An 18155-nucleotide genomic window follows, 5' to 3' on the forward strand; every position below is an offset into this window, starting at 1 on the left:
CTCCAGGTGGTTCTTCTGCAGCTTCTACCGGAGCGAAACCCCGGGCTGCTCGTTTCGCCAACGATGTGGACGGACACACCCCGCCCGGGTCCTTCCTCCGCTAGTCGGCACCGGGCTTCTTGCTTGCCATCATGTGCTACCTCATGTGCTACTACTATGTATTGGATGACATGGCACTCTCCTCTTGTATGCTATTACATGCACCATGTATGCTACTATGTGGATTTCATGCTATTTATGTGAATTATGGTGATTTTGGATGTATTTGGATGCTACTATGTGGATTTCATGCTATTTATGTGAATTATGGTGAATTTGGATGAATTTGGATGTATTTGGATGTATTGGACCTGCTGAACTGAATTTAGATGAATCGGAACCCAATTTAAATCGGGAAAACCAAATGGTAGGGCATACGCCGAGGGCTATGCCGTCGGCATAGGCCCCTGGCATGACCATATGGTCGAGCCTATGCCGAGGGGGTTGCCCTCGGCGTATGCCGCCGCACCAGCGCGCGCCACGTGGCCCGCCCGTCGCCAGGAGGAGCTGCCCTATGCCGAGGGGGTTGCCCTCGGCGTAGACAGCCAGCTGGTTGCACCAGCTCGCGCCACGTCGCCGCGCCAGGTCGCGCCACGTCGCCTCTGCCGTCGCAGGAAACCTTCCCTATGCCGAGGGCTAGGCCGTCGGCGTCTCCGGCCCTCCGTTAACGGCGACGGCGCGACGGGATATTGTGCCGAGGGCACGTATGCCGAGGGGTAGATCGGCCGTCGGCGTATGGAGCCTACGCCGAGGGCCGGCCGTACGCCGACGGCGAGGCTGCGTACGCCGAGGGACCTGGACGCCGACGAGGTACGCCGAGGGCTGCCGTCGGCGTAGCCTACGCCGAGGGCCAGGCGTGGCTACGCCGAGGGCAGCCGGCCGTCGGCATAGCGGCGCATTCCTGTAGTGCAGAAACGAAGTCGTGGATGACCTGCATCTCTCGTCGATACTCCTAGGGCGGCAGGATCGGAGGTGGCGGTTCTGGATTCTCCAGTCAATAGTTACTCCGCTGTTGAGGAACTTGAGAAGAAAGCGACCGAGATGATCGAGGCGATGAGTGAGATTCAGCGGCGTCAGTGTGTTTTGTCACTCTTGGGACTTCCGTTCTGTCGACCGGAAGGTTGGAGAACTGTACATGCGACGTCGTTTCTAGACAGGCCTAGCTAGCTACTCCTGCAACATAGTATATCTGCATACGGATCAGCAACTACGTGTGCGGTGTATGGTTACCAAGGAGGACTATTCTGGCCACTAAACCCATCACCAGGCCACATGCCACAGGCTATTCAAATAGGATGGATAATAAAAGTGTTTGGTACTCGGACGGGTGTGGTTTTCTTTTTCGAAAACCCTGCCAGTGATGCCGAGATAAAAGAAAAAATTATGATGTTGCACGGCATTGTAAGATTTTGCATATAGATTCTTGTTCAGGATTTTATGAAATATGATTTTCGTAGAAAGTTTGCATTTATTTGGTGAAATTAAGATAGCAGAAGTTCAATTCTTATGAAAGTAGGTGTATTATATCGTAAATGGTTATTCCCAATTTTCTAAAAAAAATTACCTGAATTGTGATAGTTCATAGTTAAATTGAATTAACAATGTTTGAAAATTCGTTCACAATTTTGAATTTTCACATATAAATAGTTGAACTATATTTCACATGCTTTTGAAAATCCCAATAAACATAAGAAAGTTCATTGCGACTTTTTTAAAGCATTTGTACCTTCTTTTAGAATGTAACTTTCGAGAACGTGCTGTAAATTGATCTTCAAATGGAAGTAGGAAGGAGGGTTGTTTCGACATTCGTCTTTGCCTTCTTCCGGAAGTGGTCGTTGGCTTGTAGTCTAGCATAACAGCTCCCCGACCTCCATCCCTTGCAAGGTTTCGTCTTGTTTCATGGCATCTCAAATCCGACTCATAAATCATAATCCCAAAACACGAAACTTTATGAAGCCATACGACATGAATCAGAAAGCACCAAATGGATGGGTGAAACATCCACGGTATTTACCCCGCAGAATCATAAATCATAGGATGTGGTGCATCAGTTAAATGTATTGGCAAAAATAATATCAAGCCAATGAAATAATATCCGTGTGTATGAAAGTGTCTTTGGCTCCTGAACTTCACTGATCCCATCATTCTACAAAATTCAAAGACCATATGTGCTAGTTTCAGATAATTCAGAAAAATATCCCTAGCAATGCGGGATTATTTATACTGTGGGATATACCTAAATGATAAAATTTGGAGATTTAAAAACATGCATACTCAAGATCCTTACTTCTACCATCTTTGTGTAACTCACAATAATATACCCGGTATTTGAAACTGATAGGTTACATGTTTGTGGAATACATCATTGCCTACATCCTTCTATTTTGATATTTTTAACCTGCATATATACTTTTTTTTTAGAATAACAGTATTTCTGGAGCTAGCTAACTGAAAATCACCACTCTTTTAAGGACTAGCCAACAGAACATAACTTTTTTTTACTTTTCTCAAAAAACGGCACAAAACTAGAACAAAATGTGATGTACCTATGGAAAACAACATCACAGAACGTTTCTACAAAGATAATAAAGGAGAAAGTTCACATTTGATTTTTCTCACTGAAACTAGAGGATTTTGTCACGAGTATCCCAGACGAGCAAAGTCAGCCTCTTCACATGCAGCCGAGGAGTCAGTCACGAGCCACCCGCGCCGCTTCCTTTTCTTTCTGCTCTCTGGTCGCGTTCTTAATTTGAACTGCCCGCCACAGCGCCACCATCGCCGGAATTACGACACCAAGAACGCAGAAGAAACCATGTCGTCGTCGTCTGTGTCGGCGGCCGACATGGCGGCGGTGAAGACGTCCTCCAACGGGATGTGGCAGGGCGACGACCCGCTCCACTTCGCCTTCCCGCTGCTCATCCTCCAAACCCTCCTCATCCTGCTCCTCAGCCGCATCCTCGCCTTCCTCCTCCGCCCGCTGCGCCAGCCCAAGGTGATCGCCGAGATCGTGGCCGGCATCCTCCTCGGCCCCTCGGCGCTCGGCCGCAACAAGGCCTACCTCCGCGCCCTCTTCCCTCCATGGAGCGCGCCGGTGCTCGAGTCCGTGGCCAGCCTCGGCCTCCTCTTCTTCCTCTTCCTCGTCGGCCTCGAGCTGGACCTGCGCTCCGTGCGCCGCAGCGGGCGCCGCGCCTTCGCCATCGCGGCCGCCGGCATCTCCCTCCCGTTCGTGTGCGGCGTCGGCGTCTCCTTCGTCATCCGCCGCGCCATCCCGGGCGCCGACGAGGCCGGCTACGCGCCCTTCCTCGTCTTCATGGGCGTCGCGCTCTCCATCACCGCCTTCCCCGTGCTGGCGCGCATCCTCGCCGAGCTCAAGCTGCTCACCACCTCCATCGGCGAGACGGCGCTGGCGGCGGCCGCGTTCAACGACGTGGCGGCCTGGGTGCTGCTGGCGCTCGCCGTCGCCATCTCCGGGAGCGGCGACGACCGCCGCAGCCCGGTGACCTCCCTCTGGGTGCTCCTCTCGGGCGCGGCCTTCGTGGCGGTATGGATGCTCGCCGTGCGGCCGCTCATGTCGTGGGTGGCGCGGCGGTCGGACGCGGGCGGCGGCGGGGACGCCGTGTGGGTGGCCGCCACCCTCGCCGGCGTCCTGGCCTCTGGGCTCGCCACCGACATGATCGGCATCCACGCCATCTTCGGCGCCTTCGTCTTCGGGCTCACCGTGCCCAAGGACGGCGCGTTCGCCGGCCGCGTCACGGAGCGGGTGGAGGACCTCGTGTCGGAGCTGCTTTTACCATTATACTTCGCGTCCAGCGGCCTGAAGACGGACGTCGCCACCATCCGCGGCGGCGGCGCGCTGGCCATGCTGGCGCTCGTGATCGGCACGGCGTGCGCGGGCAAGATCGTGGGCACCTTCGCGGTGGCCATGGCGTGCGGCATGGGGGCCAAGGAGGCCATCGTGCTCGGCGTGCTCATGAACACCAAGGGCCTCGTCGAGCTCATCGTCCTCAACATCGGCAGAGAACGCAAGGTGCGTATACCCTGCCGAATACATGCCTTTTTGCGTATATTTCACGTTTTTTCGTTGTTGTTTTGCTTGCGCATTGGGTTTCAACTTTTAATAGGTCCGTGATGTAAGTGTATACGTACTTGATTTCGTATAACTGTACACGTACGTACGTGTACATGGGTACATGTGAAGTGAGCCAAAAGAAGGGCTCTCGTGAGGACAAAAGCAGGAGTCACCTGCTAGCTATAGCTGCTGCTTCATACGGTTTCGGCGTCGGTTGGGTGTCACTTGAAACATGGGATCATGTCGTTCCTTTCTAGATTCTCTTCTGTCATGGCAGCTTCTGAGTGATCGACTAGGTAGCTAGGTTAATTTTCTTTTCTTTTAAGCCAACAAAGTTAGTGGTAAGTGGTAACACATGAACCTTCTCTCTAGAACATGATGATGCAACTCCAACTTGCATAGGGAAGTGGGAATCACATACATGGAGTATACTCCACAGCCCAAAATTACACGTGTGATTTTCCGTGGTTCCAAAGTAAAACTAGCCCCAACGAAAGTATCATAAGTAGTAGTATCATATATTCCCATGTTGGCAAAAATCTGATGTATCACATCAGTTAATGAGGTGAGAGATGAGAGTAGTATCATAATATGATACCGTATCATGACACATAAACCTAGAAAACTTCATGACAAATACATCATGTACATATATTTGCATTGAAATTCTACAAAACATTAAATATGACATAAGTTGATACCATAGTATAATACTATGCATGTGGAGGTGGTATCACAAACTAGTATCATGTACATAATACTATTGTATGATATTTCCCATTGTAACTAGTTTAAGATCGCACGCGAGGGCATTTTCACGGGTCTGACACATTTCCTTAAATATATTCATTCTGATCAGTTTAGATCGGGCTGTGGATAGAAAACCTGTCGTGCCCTTGTTTGTTTCGGTTGAGAGGCAAACCTAGTGTGTTGACCATGCATGGCCGTTATGTCCAAGCTAACCTTCCGTGAGGATGACATGTGGGGGGTTCCATTGTGACGTGTTGGGCGTCTAGATGTCCACGAGGCTCATGCACTGCGTCGATCTTGCGTCATGCACTATGATGCGTCCTCCACAAAATGTATACCACATGCCATGCATGATGCGTTTTGGCTCCATGCAAGTCAAACATGCAGATTCCATCATGTTTCAGAAGCAAAATACACAAGTTCCTAGATCATATTTTTTTATCACCGTCCACTCTTGTGGCATACTAAAGTGTATCTAGACGTATATTAAGTGCCCCAATTTCATTTAATTCAGTGTATAGATGTATTTTTATTTAGATAACCCTACATCAATAAAATAAAATTAGAGGTAATAGCCGTGTTAATTTGGACAAAATAGTTCCACCTACGCTTTCAAAGTCTCGACTCGTCCTTGAAATTACCCTCGCAGTGCACATAATTTAGATCATGAATTTGCATGGAACAATACTTTCACATTTTTTCTACTGTATAGTTGTCTATTTGTTTTTACTGTAATACAAATACATATATGACCATATTTATACTTCGAAGATCATGCTAATGTACCATGCATGCAAAAAAAAAAAGATCATGCTAATGCACCCCGCAATAGCTTTTCTTAGTGGACACGTATGAAGATCCATTTATTTTATACCAGTGCAGGAATTTTACATTAGTAGATCTCTTAAAATTTGTGTATATGTGTATGGATTTGCGTGATAGTCGCAAAACTTTCACATTCGTACGAACGTTCAGGTTTCCGATTTTTGTTGGTTGCAGGTGCTGAACGAGGAGACATTTGCGATCCTAGTGCTCATGGCGCTGGTGACCACCTTCATCACCACGCCGATGGTCATGGCCATCTACAAGCCGGCGCGAGCCGCCGGCCGCCGCCGCCTGCATCCACGCAAGCTCCACGGACCAACAACCTCTGCGCCCTCCTCCCCGTCCTCCTCCGCCGCCGCCAATGCCAAGGAGTTGCGCGTGTTGGCCTGCATCCACGGCGGCCACGACGTGCCGGCGCTCATCAACCTGATCGAGACCATCCGCGGGCACACGCAGCCGCGCCGCCTCGTCAAGCTCTACATCCTCCGCATGGTGGAGCTCACCGAGCGCACCTCCTCCATCCTCATGGCCCGTGCCGCCCGCCGCAACGGCCTGCCCTTCCTCCGCCCGTCACGCCGCGGCGACGACCAGATCGACGTGGCCTTCGGCACCTACGCGCAGCTCGGGCACGTCCACGTCCGCCCCATGACCGCCGTCTCCGCGCTCCACACCATGCACCAAGACGTCGAAGCCGTCGCCGAGGACAAGCGCGTCTCCCTCATCATCGTGCCGTTCCACAAGCGCCAGCTCGCCGGCCACGGCGACGAGGTCGAGAACCTCGGCCCGGAGTGGCGCGCCGTGAACCGCAGAATCCTGCGCGAGGCGCCATGCTCCGTGGCCGTCCTCGTCGACAGGGGATTCGGCGGCGGCGAGCAGGTCAGCTCGGAGCAGGTCGCGCACGGCGTGTGCGTCGTGTTCTTCGGCGGGCCCGACGACCGGGAGGCGCTCGAGCTCGCCGGGAGGATGGCGGAGCACCCCGGCGTGCAGGTCACGGTGGTGCGCTTCCTCGACGGCAAGGCCGGCCACGAGGAGCACACCGAGGTCACGTTGCGGCCGTCCGAGGCAAAGAACGTGGAGAAGAGCTACACCTTCGCGACCGCCACCGTTAACGGCCACAGGGAGAAGGTACACAACAAATGTTTAAAATAACCGGCTACAGCGGGCTAATGCAGTTAGCCGCATCATGCGGTAAAGGTTATAGCGGGCTATAGCCCAGCTATAGCCGGCTATTTTAAACTATGATCACAACTAAAGCCGGCATTGTTGAACGATGTGCATTGATTTGACGATGGTGGGCGTGTGCAGGAACTGGACGAGGCGGCTGTGGTAGAGTTCCAGCAGAAGATGGGCGCCATGGTGCGGTTCGAGGAGCGGGTGGCGGCGGGGAACGTGGTGGAGGAGGTGGTGGCCATCGGCAAGAGCCGGGAGTACGGGCTAGTGGTCGTCGGCAAGGGGCGGCTGCCGTCGGCGATGGTGGCGGAGCTGGCCGTCCGCCCGGCGGAGCATCCGGAGCTGGGGCCGATCGGGGACGCGCTCGCGTCAGCGGGACATGGCGTGGCGTCGTCGGTGCTCGTGGTGCAGCAGCACGATATGAACGCCGACGAGGTGCCGGTGACTGTCGTCCAGATCGACGGACATGCCCACGACGGCGAGCTCGGCAAGGACGACAACGTGGCCGTGCCGTAGATCGAAGCCCGCAATGTCGCTGACACGTCTGTCACTTTATTTGTCTCTGTAATCGACTAGGATGATGACGACGAATTGACGATGACATGAATTGTGTGTATGTAGTGAATTTGGTGTTGCTACTATGTAATTTATCGCTCAATAAGCAACCCGATGCGCTGAATTCTTTTTCTCAGCAATTCAGTGAGGGCATAATCCGGCATAGAATCGTAATACTTGAATTAATAAATGTTTTTATGGTCTTTCTTCTGACCTACCGACAGATTTTCTCACAAGTTCATTGGAATCATTTTGAGTTTTCCTTTGTAGTTAACTTTCTATTTGGAGAATTCTTTCTTTTATCATTTCAGTTGTTGTTTTAATCTAAATGCACTGCTTAAGTGCTTAGTTGAAGAATTAAAAATAAATATAATTAAATTGAAAATATACTTATTGGACCACCCTAACATATTGTGCGTAAGAGTTTCTATAACATGCAACTAATTTTTCGTTAATTAGCATTTTTTAATTTTCTTCCATTTCTAGTTTTAATCCATCAAGATTAGAAGTTTAATGTTCTATATTTTTTTGGTTGCAACCAGGGTGCGAATCTAAGCCCTGAGGAACCTGTGCCGTGAGCGACGTGGAGGCTTGATTGCAATTAGGATAGGAAAACGCTGTCAAACCCCCGGGAAAAACTTCTCTAATCCTCCCCCTTGAGCGTGTGACGCATGGCATGCTGGGCCCACGTTATCACTTCCCTTACCTCACCTCTTTTCTTCCCCAACTCCCAACTCCATGCACGACCTCTCCCGAGGCGCCGCTGCTTGCGTCCCACCGTCGGTGCCCATCCCCATCAGCCAGCCACCGCTCCCCATCCCCATCAACCAACCAACGCTCCCCCTGGAAACCGCTGCCGCGCGTTCTGGATCTCGCGGCCGCACCACCATAGGCTTCCGCCGCCACTCGGTGAGGCCGAGTGATACGTCTCAAACGTATCTATAATTTCTTATGTTCCATGCTACTTTATTGATGATACTCACATGTTTTATACACATTATATGTCATTATTACGCATTTTCCGGCACTAACCTATTGGCGAGATGCCGAAGAGCCAGTTGTTGTTTTCTGCTGTTTTTGGTTTCAGAAATCCTACAAAGGAAATATTCTCGGAATTGGACGAAATCAACGCCCAGGGTCTTATTTTTCCACGAAGCTTCCAGAAGACCGAGGGAGATACGAAGTGGGGCGACGAGGCGACACCACACTAGGGTGGCGCGGCCCAGGCCCTGGCCGTGCGGCCCTAGCGTGTGGGCCCCTCGTGACGCCCCCGACTCTACCCATCCGCCTACTTAAAGCCTTCGTCGCGAAACCCCCAGTACCGAGAGCCACGATACGGAAAACCTTATTGAGACGCCGCCGCCGACAATCCCATCTCGGGGGATTCAGGAGATCGCCTCCGGCACCCTGCCGGAGAGAGGAATCATCTCCCGGAGGTCTCTTCATCACCATGATCGCCTCCGGATCGACGTGTGAGTAGTTCACCCCTGAACTATGGGTCCATAGCAGTAGCTAGATGGTTGTCTTCTCCTCATTGTGCTATCATGTTAGATCTTGTGAGCTGCCTATCATGATCAAGATCATCTATTTGTAATGCTACATATTGTGTTTGTTGGGATCCGATGAATATTGAATACTATGTCAAGTTGATTATCAATCTATCATATATGTTGTTTATGTTCTTGCATGCTCTCCGTTGGTAGTAGAGGCTCTGGCCAAGTTGATATTTGTGACTTCAAGAGGGAGTATTTATGCTCGATAGTGGGTTCATGCCTCCATTGAGGCCCAGTTCTTTTGGCAGCTTCTTCGAGAAGCTGCCCTCCCCCCAGCTTCCTGGAGAAGCCCATGACAAAATTTTGTGAGACTTCCAAATTAGTTTAGCCTCGGAAAATTTTAGAACCGGCTTCCCCAGGAAGCTGGGGGGAGGGCAGCTTCTCCGAGAAGCCGCCAAAAGAACTGGGCTTGAATCTGGGACAGTGATAGAAAGTTCTAAGGTTGTGGATGTGTTGTTGCCACTAGGGATAAAACATCGATACTTTGTCTAAGGATATTTGTGTTGATTACATTACGCACCATACTTAATGCAATTGTCTGTTGTTTGCAACTTAATACTGGAAGGGGTTCGGATGATAACCTGAAGGTGGACTTTTTAGGCATAGATGCATGCTGGATAGCGGTCTATGTACTTTGTCGTAATGCCCTGATTAAATCTCATAGTAATCATCATGATATATGTATGTGCATTGTTATGCCTTCTTTATTTGTCAATTGCCCAACTGTAATTTGTTCACCCAACATCTATTTATCTTATGGGAGAGACACCGCTAGTGAACTGTGGACCCCGGTCCAATTCTTTACATCTGAAATACAATCTACTGCAATTGTTCTTTACTGTTCCTCGCAAACAAACATCATCATCCACACTATACATCTAATCCTTTGTTTACAGCAAGCCGGTGAGATTGACAACCTCACTGTTACGTTGAGGCAAATTATTTTGATTGTGTTGTGCAGGTTCCACGTTGGCGCCGGAATCCCTGGTGTTGCGCCGCACTACACTCCGCCACCAACAACCTTCACGTGCTCCTTGACTCCTACTGGTTCGATAACCTTGGTTTCTTACTGAGGAAAACTTACTGCTGTGCGCATCACACCTTCCTCTTGGGGTTCCCAACGGACGTGTCAACTACACGCTAGGAAGTAAATTTCTGGCGCCGTTGCCGGGGAGATCAAGACACGCTGCAAGGGGAGTCTCCCACATCCAATCTCTTTACTTTGTTTTTGTCTTGCTTTACTTTATTTTATTTACTGCTTTGTTTGCTCTCTATATCAAAAACACAAAAAAATTAGTTGCTAGATTTACTTTATTTACTGTCTTGAACTCTATATATTAAAAACACAAAAAAATTAGTTACTTGCATTTACTCTACTTTATTTAGTTTGCTTATTTACTACTGCTAAAATGAATACTGTTGAGGATACTAAGTTGTGTGATTTCACTAGTTAGGCTTAATGGAAAACAACAAAAATATTAGAGATCTTTATAGTATTTATCTTGAGTTAGGACATGAGGTGTTTGAAGAGAAAATTAAAAAACTCATGGAACTTTGTTTGCAAAATAGTTGTAGCAATGTTATTAGCATGAACTCTTTGAACACTATTATTGCTAATGCTATGGAAGAATTTAAGCTTGGGGAAGTTGGTTTTGATGAGCATGATATTTTTAGTCCCCCAAGCATGGAGGAGAGAATTTACTTTGATGACACTTTTCCTCCCATTTATGATGATAGTGGTATTTTGGTGCCACCTACTATTAAGGATAAAGTTTATTATGATTATACTATGCCTCCTACATTTGATGATTATGGTGATGAGAATAATAATGATAGCTACTTTGTTGAATTTGCTCCCACTGCAATTAATAAGAATGACTATGCTTATGTTGGGAGTAGTAATTATTTTATGCATGAGACTCATGAGAAGAATGCTTTATGTGATAGTTATATTGTTGAGTTTGTTCATGATGCTACTGGAAATTATTATGAGAGAGGAAAATATGGTTGTAGAAATTTTCATGTTACTAAAACACCTCTCTATATGCTGAAATTTTTGAAGTTACACTTGTTTTGTCTTCCTATGCTATTCATTTTGTTCTTCATTGACTTGTTTATTTAAAAGATTCCTTTTCATAGGAAGTGGGTTAGGCTTAAATTTGTTTCATACTTGCTTTTTGATGCTCTCTTTGCTTCAACTCTCATCATTATGCGAGTGCATCATTAAATTTACTGAGCCCATCTTAAAGGCGTTAAAGAAAAGCGCTTATGGGAGACAACCCATTATTTTACTTCTGCACTTTTGTTTTATATTTGAGTCTTGGAAGTTGTTATTGCTGTAGAAACCTCTCCTTATATTTATTTTATTGCATTGTTGTGCCAAGTAAAGTCTTTGATAGTAAAGTCAATACTAGATTTGGATTACTGCGCAGGAACAGATTTCTTGCTGTCACGAAATTGAGCCACCCCTGCTGTAGAAAATTTAGAAAAATCTGCCAATTTACGTGCGTGATCCTCAGATATGTACGCAACTTTCATTCAATTTGAGCATTTTCATCTGAGCAAGTCCAGTGCCTCTAAAAAATTCGTCTTTACGGACTGTTCTGTTTTGACAGATTCTGCCTTTTATTTCGCATTGCCTGTTTTGCTATGTTTGATGGATTTCTTTGTTCCATTAACTTTCAGTAGCTTTGTGCAATGTCCAGAAGTGTTAAGAATGATTATTTCACCTCTGAATATATGAATTATGCACTGACCCTCTAATGAGATTGTTTTGAGTTTGGTGTGGAGGAAGTTTTCAAGGGTCAAGAGAGGAGGATGATACAATATGATCAAGAAGAGTGAAAAGTCTAAGCTTGGGGATGCCCCCGTGGTTCATCCCTGCATATTTTAAGAAGACTCAAGCATCTAAGTTTGGGGATGTCCAAGGCATCCCTTCTTCATCGACAACTTATCAGGTCACCTCTAGTGAAACTATATTTTTATTCCGTCACATCTTATGTGCTTTACTTGGAGCGTCTGTTTGTTTTTGTTTTTGTTTTTGTTTTTGTTTTTGTTTTTGTTTGAATAAAATCGGATCCTAGCATTCTTTGTTTGGGAGAGAGACACGCTCCGTTGTTTCGTATGAACACATATGTTCTTAGCTTTATCTTTAATGTTCATTGCGAAGGTTGGACTACTTCATTCATTGTTATATGGTTGGAAACGGAAAATGCCGCATGTGGTAAATGGTATAATGTCTTGAATAATGTGATACTTGGCAATTGTTGTGCTCATATAGATCATGTTTAAGCTCTTGCATCATGTACTTTGTACCCATTAATGAAGAACTACATAGAGCTTGTTAAAATTTGGTTTGCATGATTAGCTTCTCTAGAGTCTAGATATTTTCTGGTTAAGGTGTTTGAACAACAAGGAGACAATGTTAAGTCTTATAATACTTACAATATGTTCACATGTGAGCTTTGCTGCACCTTTTATACTTGAGTTTGCTTCAAACAACCTTGCTAGCCTAGCCTTGTATTGAGAGGAATTCTTCTCGTGCATCCAAATCCTTGAGCCAAAAACTATGCCATTTGTGTCCACCATACCTACCTACTACATGGTATTTCTCTGCCATTCCAAAGTATATTACTTGAGTGCTACCTTTAAAATTCTATCCTTGGTCTTTACAATATATAGCTCATGGGAAAAATAGCCTTAAAAAACTATTGTGGTGAAGAATATGTACTTATGTGTCTTATTTCTTAATAAGTTGCTTGTTGAGCGGTATCCATGTTTCTGGGGACGCCATCAACTTTTACCTTTGTTGAATATCATGTGAGTTGCTATGCATGTTCGTCTTGTCTGAAGTAAGGGCGATTTTCATGATCAAATGGTTTGAGTATGCATATTGTTAGAGAAGAACATTGGGCCGCTAACTAAAGCCATGAATCATGGTGGAAGTTTCAGTTTGGACAATTAATCCTCAATTTCTTATGAGAATATTATTTGTTGTTGAATGCTTATGCATTAAAGAGGAGTCCATTATCTGTTCTCTATGTTGTCCCGGTATGGATATCTAAGTTGAGAATAATCAAAAGCGAGAAATCCCATGCGAGCTTTCTCCTTAGACCTTTGTACAGGCGGCATAGAGGTACCCCTTTGTGACACTTGGTTGAAAGGTATGCTATGCAATGATAATCCATGTTAATCCAAGCTAATTAGGACAAGGTGCGAGCACTATTGGTATACTATGCATGAGGCTTGCAACTTATAGGATATCTTATACATAACACATATGCTTTATTACTACCGTTGACAAAATTGTTTCTTGCTTTCAAAATGAAAAGCTCTAGCACAAATATAGTAATCCATGCTTCCCTCTGCGAAGGGCCAATCTTTTACTTTATTGTTGAGTCAGTTTACCTGTTTCTTCTATCTTAGAAGCAAACACTTGTATCAACTGTGTGCATTGATTCTTACATGTTTACGTATTGCACTTGTTATATTACTTTGTGTTGACAATTATCCATGAGATAAATATGTTGAAGTTGAAAGCAACTGCTGAAACTTATATCTTCCTTTGTGTTGCTTCAAAGCTTTCTACTAAGAATCTATTGCTTTATGAGTAACTCTTATGCAAGTCTTATTGATGCTTGTCTTGAAAGTATTATTCATGAAAAGTCTTTGCTATATGATTCATTTGTTTACTCATTATCTTCACCATTGCTTCGAATCGCTGCATTCATCTCATATGCTTTACAATAGTATTGATCAAGATTATGATAGCATGTCACTTCAGAAAATATCTTTGTTATCGTTTACCTACTCGAGGGCGAGTAGGAACTAAGCTTGGGGATGCTTGATACGTCTCAAACGTATCTATAATTTCTTATGTTCCATGCTACTTTATTGATGATACTCACATGTTTTATACACATTATATGTCATTATTACGCATTTTCCGGCACTAACCTATTGACGAGATGCCGAAGAGCCGATTCTTCGTTTTACTGCTGTTTTTGTTTCAGAAATCCTACAAAGGAAATATTCTCGGAATTGGACGAAATCAACGCCCAGGGTCTTATTTTTCCACGAAACTTCCAGAAGACCGAGGGAGATACGAAGTGGGGCGACGAGGCGACGCCACACTAGGGCGGTGCGGCCCAGGCCCTGGCCGTGCGGCCCTAGCGTGTGGGCCCCTCGTGACGCCCCCGAATCTACCCTTCTGCCTACTTAAAGCCTTCGTCGCGAAACCCCCAGTACCGAGAGCCACGATACGGAAAACCTTACTGAGACGCCGCCGCCGCCAATCCCATCTCGGGGGATTCAGGAGATCGCCTCCGGCACCCTGCCGGAGGGGGGAATCATCTCGCGGAGGTCTCTTCATCACCATGATCGCCTCCGGATCGATGTGTGAATAGTTCACCCCTGGACTATGGATCCATAGCAGTAGCTAGATGGTTGTCTTCTCCTCATTGTGCTATCATGTTAGATCTTGTGAGCTGCCTATCATGATCAAGATCATCTATTTGTAATGCTACATGTTGTGTTTGTTGGGATCCGATTGTAACATCCCAAAACTTCAAAACACAACAAATGAATTTCCCCTAGTTCCAAATTTTGGAACCAACAAAAACTTTTATTAAAGTAAGTATGATACATAGTGATCTTGCTTATTTCTTGTGTTATTGCTATGATTGCTTGTTATTAGTATTTGAAGTAATTTTAAACCCTAAACCCCACCTCTCCTATCACCATACTAGTTAAAATAAAATAAAAGGAAAGTAAATAAGAAAAAGGCATATGTGCCTATGGCTCTAATTATAGATCCTTACCCTAGATTTTTCCACATTATTTAGAGGATTGGAAATGCTTCATTTACCTTATATAGTACTTCTTAAATCTTTTCCAAGATGAAACTAAAGAAAATAAAAAGAAACAAAACAATGCCATAGAGGCATATGAGTTTAAAATAGCAAATTTGTGAATTTAAGAAAATTGACCCTAGGACTTGTTGTGAATGGTTGGATCACCTCCATATATCATTTCAACATTCAACAAAACCAATTGGGTCAAACCAAGTCAAATTAAAAATAAAATACCACATATGCATAAAAGCATATGTGACACATAGGCATTTCACCAAACATTGACCTAGGTCTCTAAACCTTGACCAAATGGTGTGAAACCATCTCTAAACCTATTATAACACTAAATGGACCCAAACCCATGTCCAAGTAAGGCAAGAACAACCCTAGTACAAGTTTATGAAAATTTGACACCTCATCTCTTATGTATTAAGGCCAAATTTGCAAATCTTTGAACAAGACCCTTTGATTTAGTTTCAATGCTCTTAAAATGTTTCTAAACTCATAAGAACCCCATTAGAGTCAACCAAAGTCAAATTAAAGGGAAAGAAATCAAATAGGGAGAAAACTCCCAAAATTCACTCACATACACATAACCCAATTTTGCAAATCTTCAAACAAGGCCACAATTGCTTGATCCCTTGCTTGTAGAATGTTTATATATGATAAATAAACACAATTGCATCAAAGAAACCAAAAACAAATCGAAGCAAAACTCAAAATCAACATACATGTGATAATGGTCATTTTGTCACTTTATAAAATGTTCCCCACTTTACCACTCTGTTTTTCTCAACTCTCAAACCAAACTTAGTCAACCATGACCATGTCATCCAAGACCATGTCAAGGTTAACAACTTTCATGTTGACCATCTCTGCTAATGTTGACTAGGGTGACCAGAAAGACAGTGGACAAGTGGAGACTTTGAATCTATGTGAAGATAACCCACTTTTTGAAACTTTGCAAATCTTCACCAAAATGGACACCACCACCACTATTCTTTCTCTCTAATTATATAAATGAACTCCACCAAAAAGAATTACAAAATTCTGAATTTTTCTTCATGCGGCCATTGTGTCGAACACCTTGCAGGCATGATTCAGATTTTGGCACACATGCTATTATCCTCTGGATTTTTGCCTAAACCCCTTTTTCTCTTTGATCATTGTTGCTTTGGTACCCTCCCTGCATCAACCTATGCACTGCATACCTACACCAAGTGGTGCCATGATCAAATTTGGCCATGCCAAGTACCCATGCCGGCCACCTATGACATCTCTCTCTCCGGCTCTCCCCTCTCTCTTTCATCTTGTCATCGAGCATCCGTGTACTCCCCTAAGCACGCCTGTACCCTCCCTATACAAAGAGACACACACAATCGACCGAACCAGGCGCGCCCATGCACGCCCAGAACGTGCCAGGCACGCGGTGACCATGCCCCGACCCAACCCTGGCCGCGCCAGTGCACACACTCGCCTGGACGCTCTCGTCCTTCTCTCCCCCTCTCCTCGTGCACGCGCACCCTACACCACACCCGAACCCTCGCTAGACAACCACATAGGCTCGCAGAAGCCCCGTCGACGTCGCCATGATCACCACCCTGCCGCGCCGGTACTGCCAGCACTCGAGCATCGCCAGTACCCCCTTGTCCTCCCCTTGCCGCGCCATCAAGCGCAGTAGCTTCACCTAGCCGTCGCCTACGCCATGCGCCCCCTAGCTTGCCCCTTCGCCGTCCAGAAACGCCACGCCATGAGCGACCCCTCTCAGCACCCGCGGCATTACCTCTCCCGCTATAAATAGAGAAGCTCCGGGCACCATTTCTTCACAAACTCTCCTCCCCTCTCACCCCTGGTTCTTCTCGCATCACTAGCTAGTCCGATTAGCACCTCCATCGCCGGAATTTGAAGCTCGGAGTCGCCGGAGCCGCCGCAGATCAATCCATTGATCCACGCCACCCCGAGCTCCGCCACGGTACCAGGGGCCTATTCACCCTCGCCAACGTCGCCTCGACACTCTCCCTCGACCTCCGGCGACCTACAGCGCCCTCCGACCCCCTAGGTACGCCACCAGCACGCCGGGATCTCGTCGGAGACGACGATGCTCCCCGGCCATCCGATCGAGTTCTAATCTAACGGATCACGTCGATCATACCGTTTCGCCCCTTTAATAGCCACCGACGCATGGGACCCCATGTCGGGCGGCCCGCAGCGTGGTCGGCGCAAGTTGGGCCGGCCCGATCCGTTTAATCTGTTTAGCCCATCTCATTTTCCCGCCCGGCCCACAAATTCAAACATCGTTTAATTAATTTAGTTCAAATCCAATACTGCTGCCCACTTCAAAATTGAATAGTTTGAAATCTACTGCACCAAATTTAACCAATTTTATATATTTGGAAAGCTCATGAAATTATCTAAATAATGCCACTGGCCTCATGTCCAATTTCGAAACTAAATTTAAATGATAAAAATAACAAAACAGATACTTCTCTGACTTCAAATAAATATTAGAAATTATCTATAAATGATTTTAAGTTGTTTCCAACTCTAATAAATCACATTTGACATAATCTAATTGTTTATGCAAAAATATAGCATAGTTGTTTTGCATGATCATGGGCTAGAATCAAAATATTGGCTATGTAGTCAATACTAGCTCATTTAAAACTATTTCAAGTTTTAGGAATTTAAATCTATGAGGTGTAGCACCTCATTTAAATCATTTCTCAAGATTATGAAGTAATATGATGACCTCTACTGCATAGGTTCATACTTTCTCACTTATAGAATTTTAATCAAAATAGTATTAAATATTGCCATGGTTATTTAAATCACATGAGATGATGAATCTCATTTAAATCCTTTCTCTCCAATACTAAGTGTGAAGTGTTGACCTTGGTCAACATGGGATCATCCCTGGTTATTTGATAAGGTTAAATTTTAAGAAGATTCAATGAGAGGAAATTATTTCTCCAAACCAAAGATAAACCCTAACCCACATTTTCAATGAGAGGAAATTATTTTCCTAATATTAAATAAAGAAACCCTAGCATAATTTGTGAATAAATGTTAAGTCGTGATGCTAGATCATTTGAGTGAGCCATTAAGGCTAATTAAGAGTACTTAAGTATTGTTTGGTGATTGTATCCTCGTATTCGTTTTTAGACGCTAGTACCGGAGACTATCAAGAGGAGGAGGTATTCTACCGAGGAGGAAGAGCCGGAAAACTTTGATCACCTCACCAATCAAGGCAAGCTAACACTCTTGCAAGGTTCCCTTGTGCAAAGCTCTACAAGAGCAAGGCACCAATATTTTTACTTTATGCTTGAATGCTCCTATCCCAAG

General features: G+C 45.7%; 1 protein-coding gene across 1 annotated transcript; it reads left to right on the forward strand.

Annotated features, from left to right (window-relative positions):
* The first annotated feature begins 2831 nt into the window (after positions 1-2831).
* LOC124708702 (cation/H(+) antiporter 20) lies at positions 2832-7539 on the forward strand. Its single transcript, XM_047240372.1, has 3 exons — positions 2832-4066; positions 5858-6808; positions 6989-7539. Exons 1-3 carry the CDS (start codon positions 2852-2854, stop codon positions 7367-7369), a joined length of 2547 nt encoding a protein of 848 aa, XP_047096328.1. The 5' UTR covers positions 2832-2851; the 3' UTR covers positions 7370-7539.
* The last annotated feature ends 10616 nt before the right edge of the window (positions 7540-18155 follow it).

Source organism: Lolium rigidum, chromosome 4, assembly GCF_022539505.1.
Source record: "Lolium rigidum isolate FL_2022 chromosome 4, APGP_CSIRO_Lrig_0.1, whole genome shotgun sequence".
NCBI lineage: Eukaryota > Viridiplantae > Streptophyta > Magnoliopsida > Poales > Poaceae > Lolium > Lolium rigidum.

Coding starts and splice junctions, on each gene's coding strand:
- LOC124708702 (XM_047240372.1), top strand. CDS start 2,852: ATGTCGTCGTCGTCTGTGTCGGCGGCCGACATGGCGGCGGTGAAGACG. Junction 4,067..5,857: donor ACATCGGCAGAGAACGCAAG/GTGCGTATACCC, acceptor TGTTGGTTGCAG/GTGCTGAACGAGGAGACATT. Junction 6,809..6,988: donor TTAACGGCCACAGGGAGAAG/GTACACAACAAA, acceptor GGGCGTGTGCAG/GAACTGGACGAGGCGGCTGT.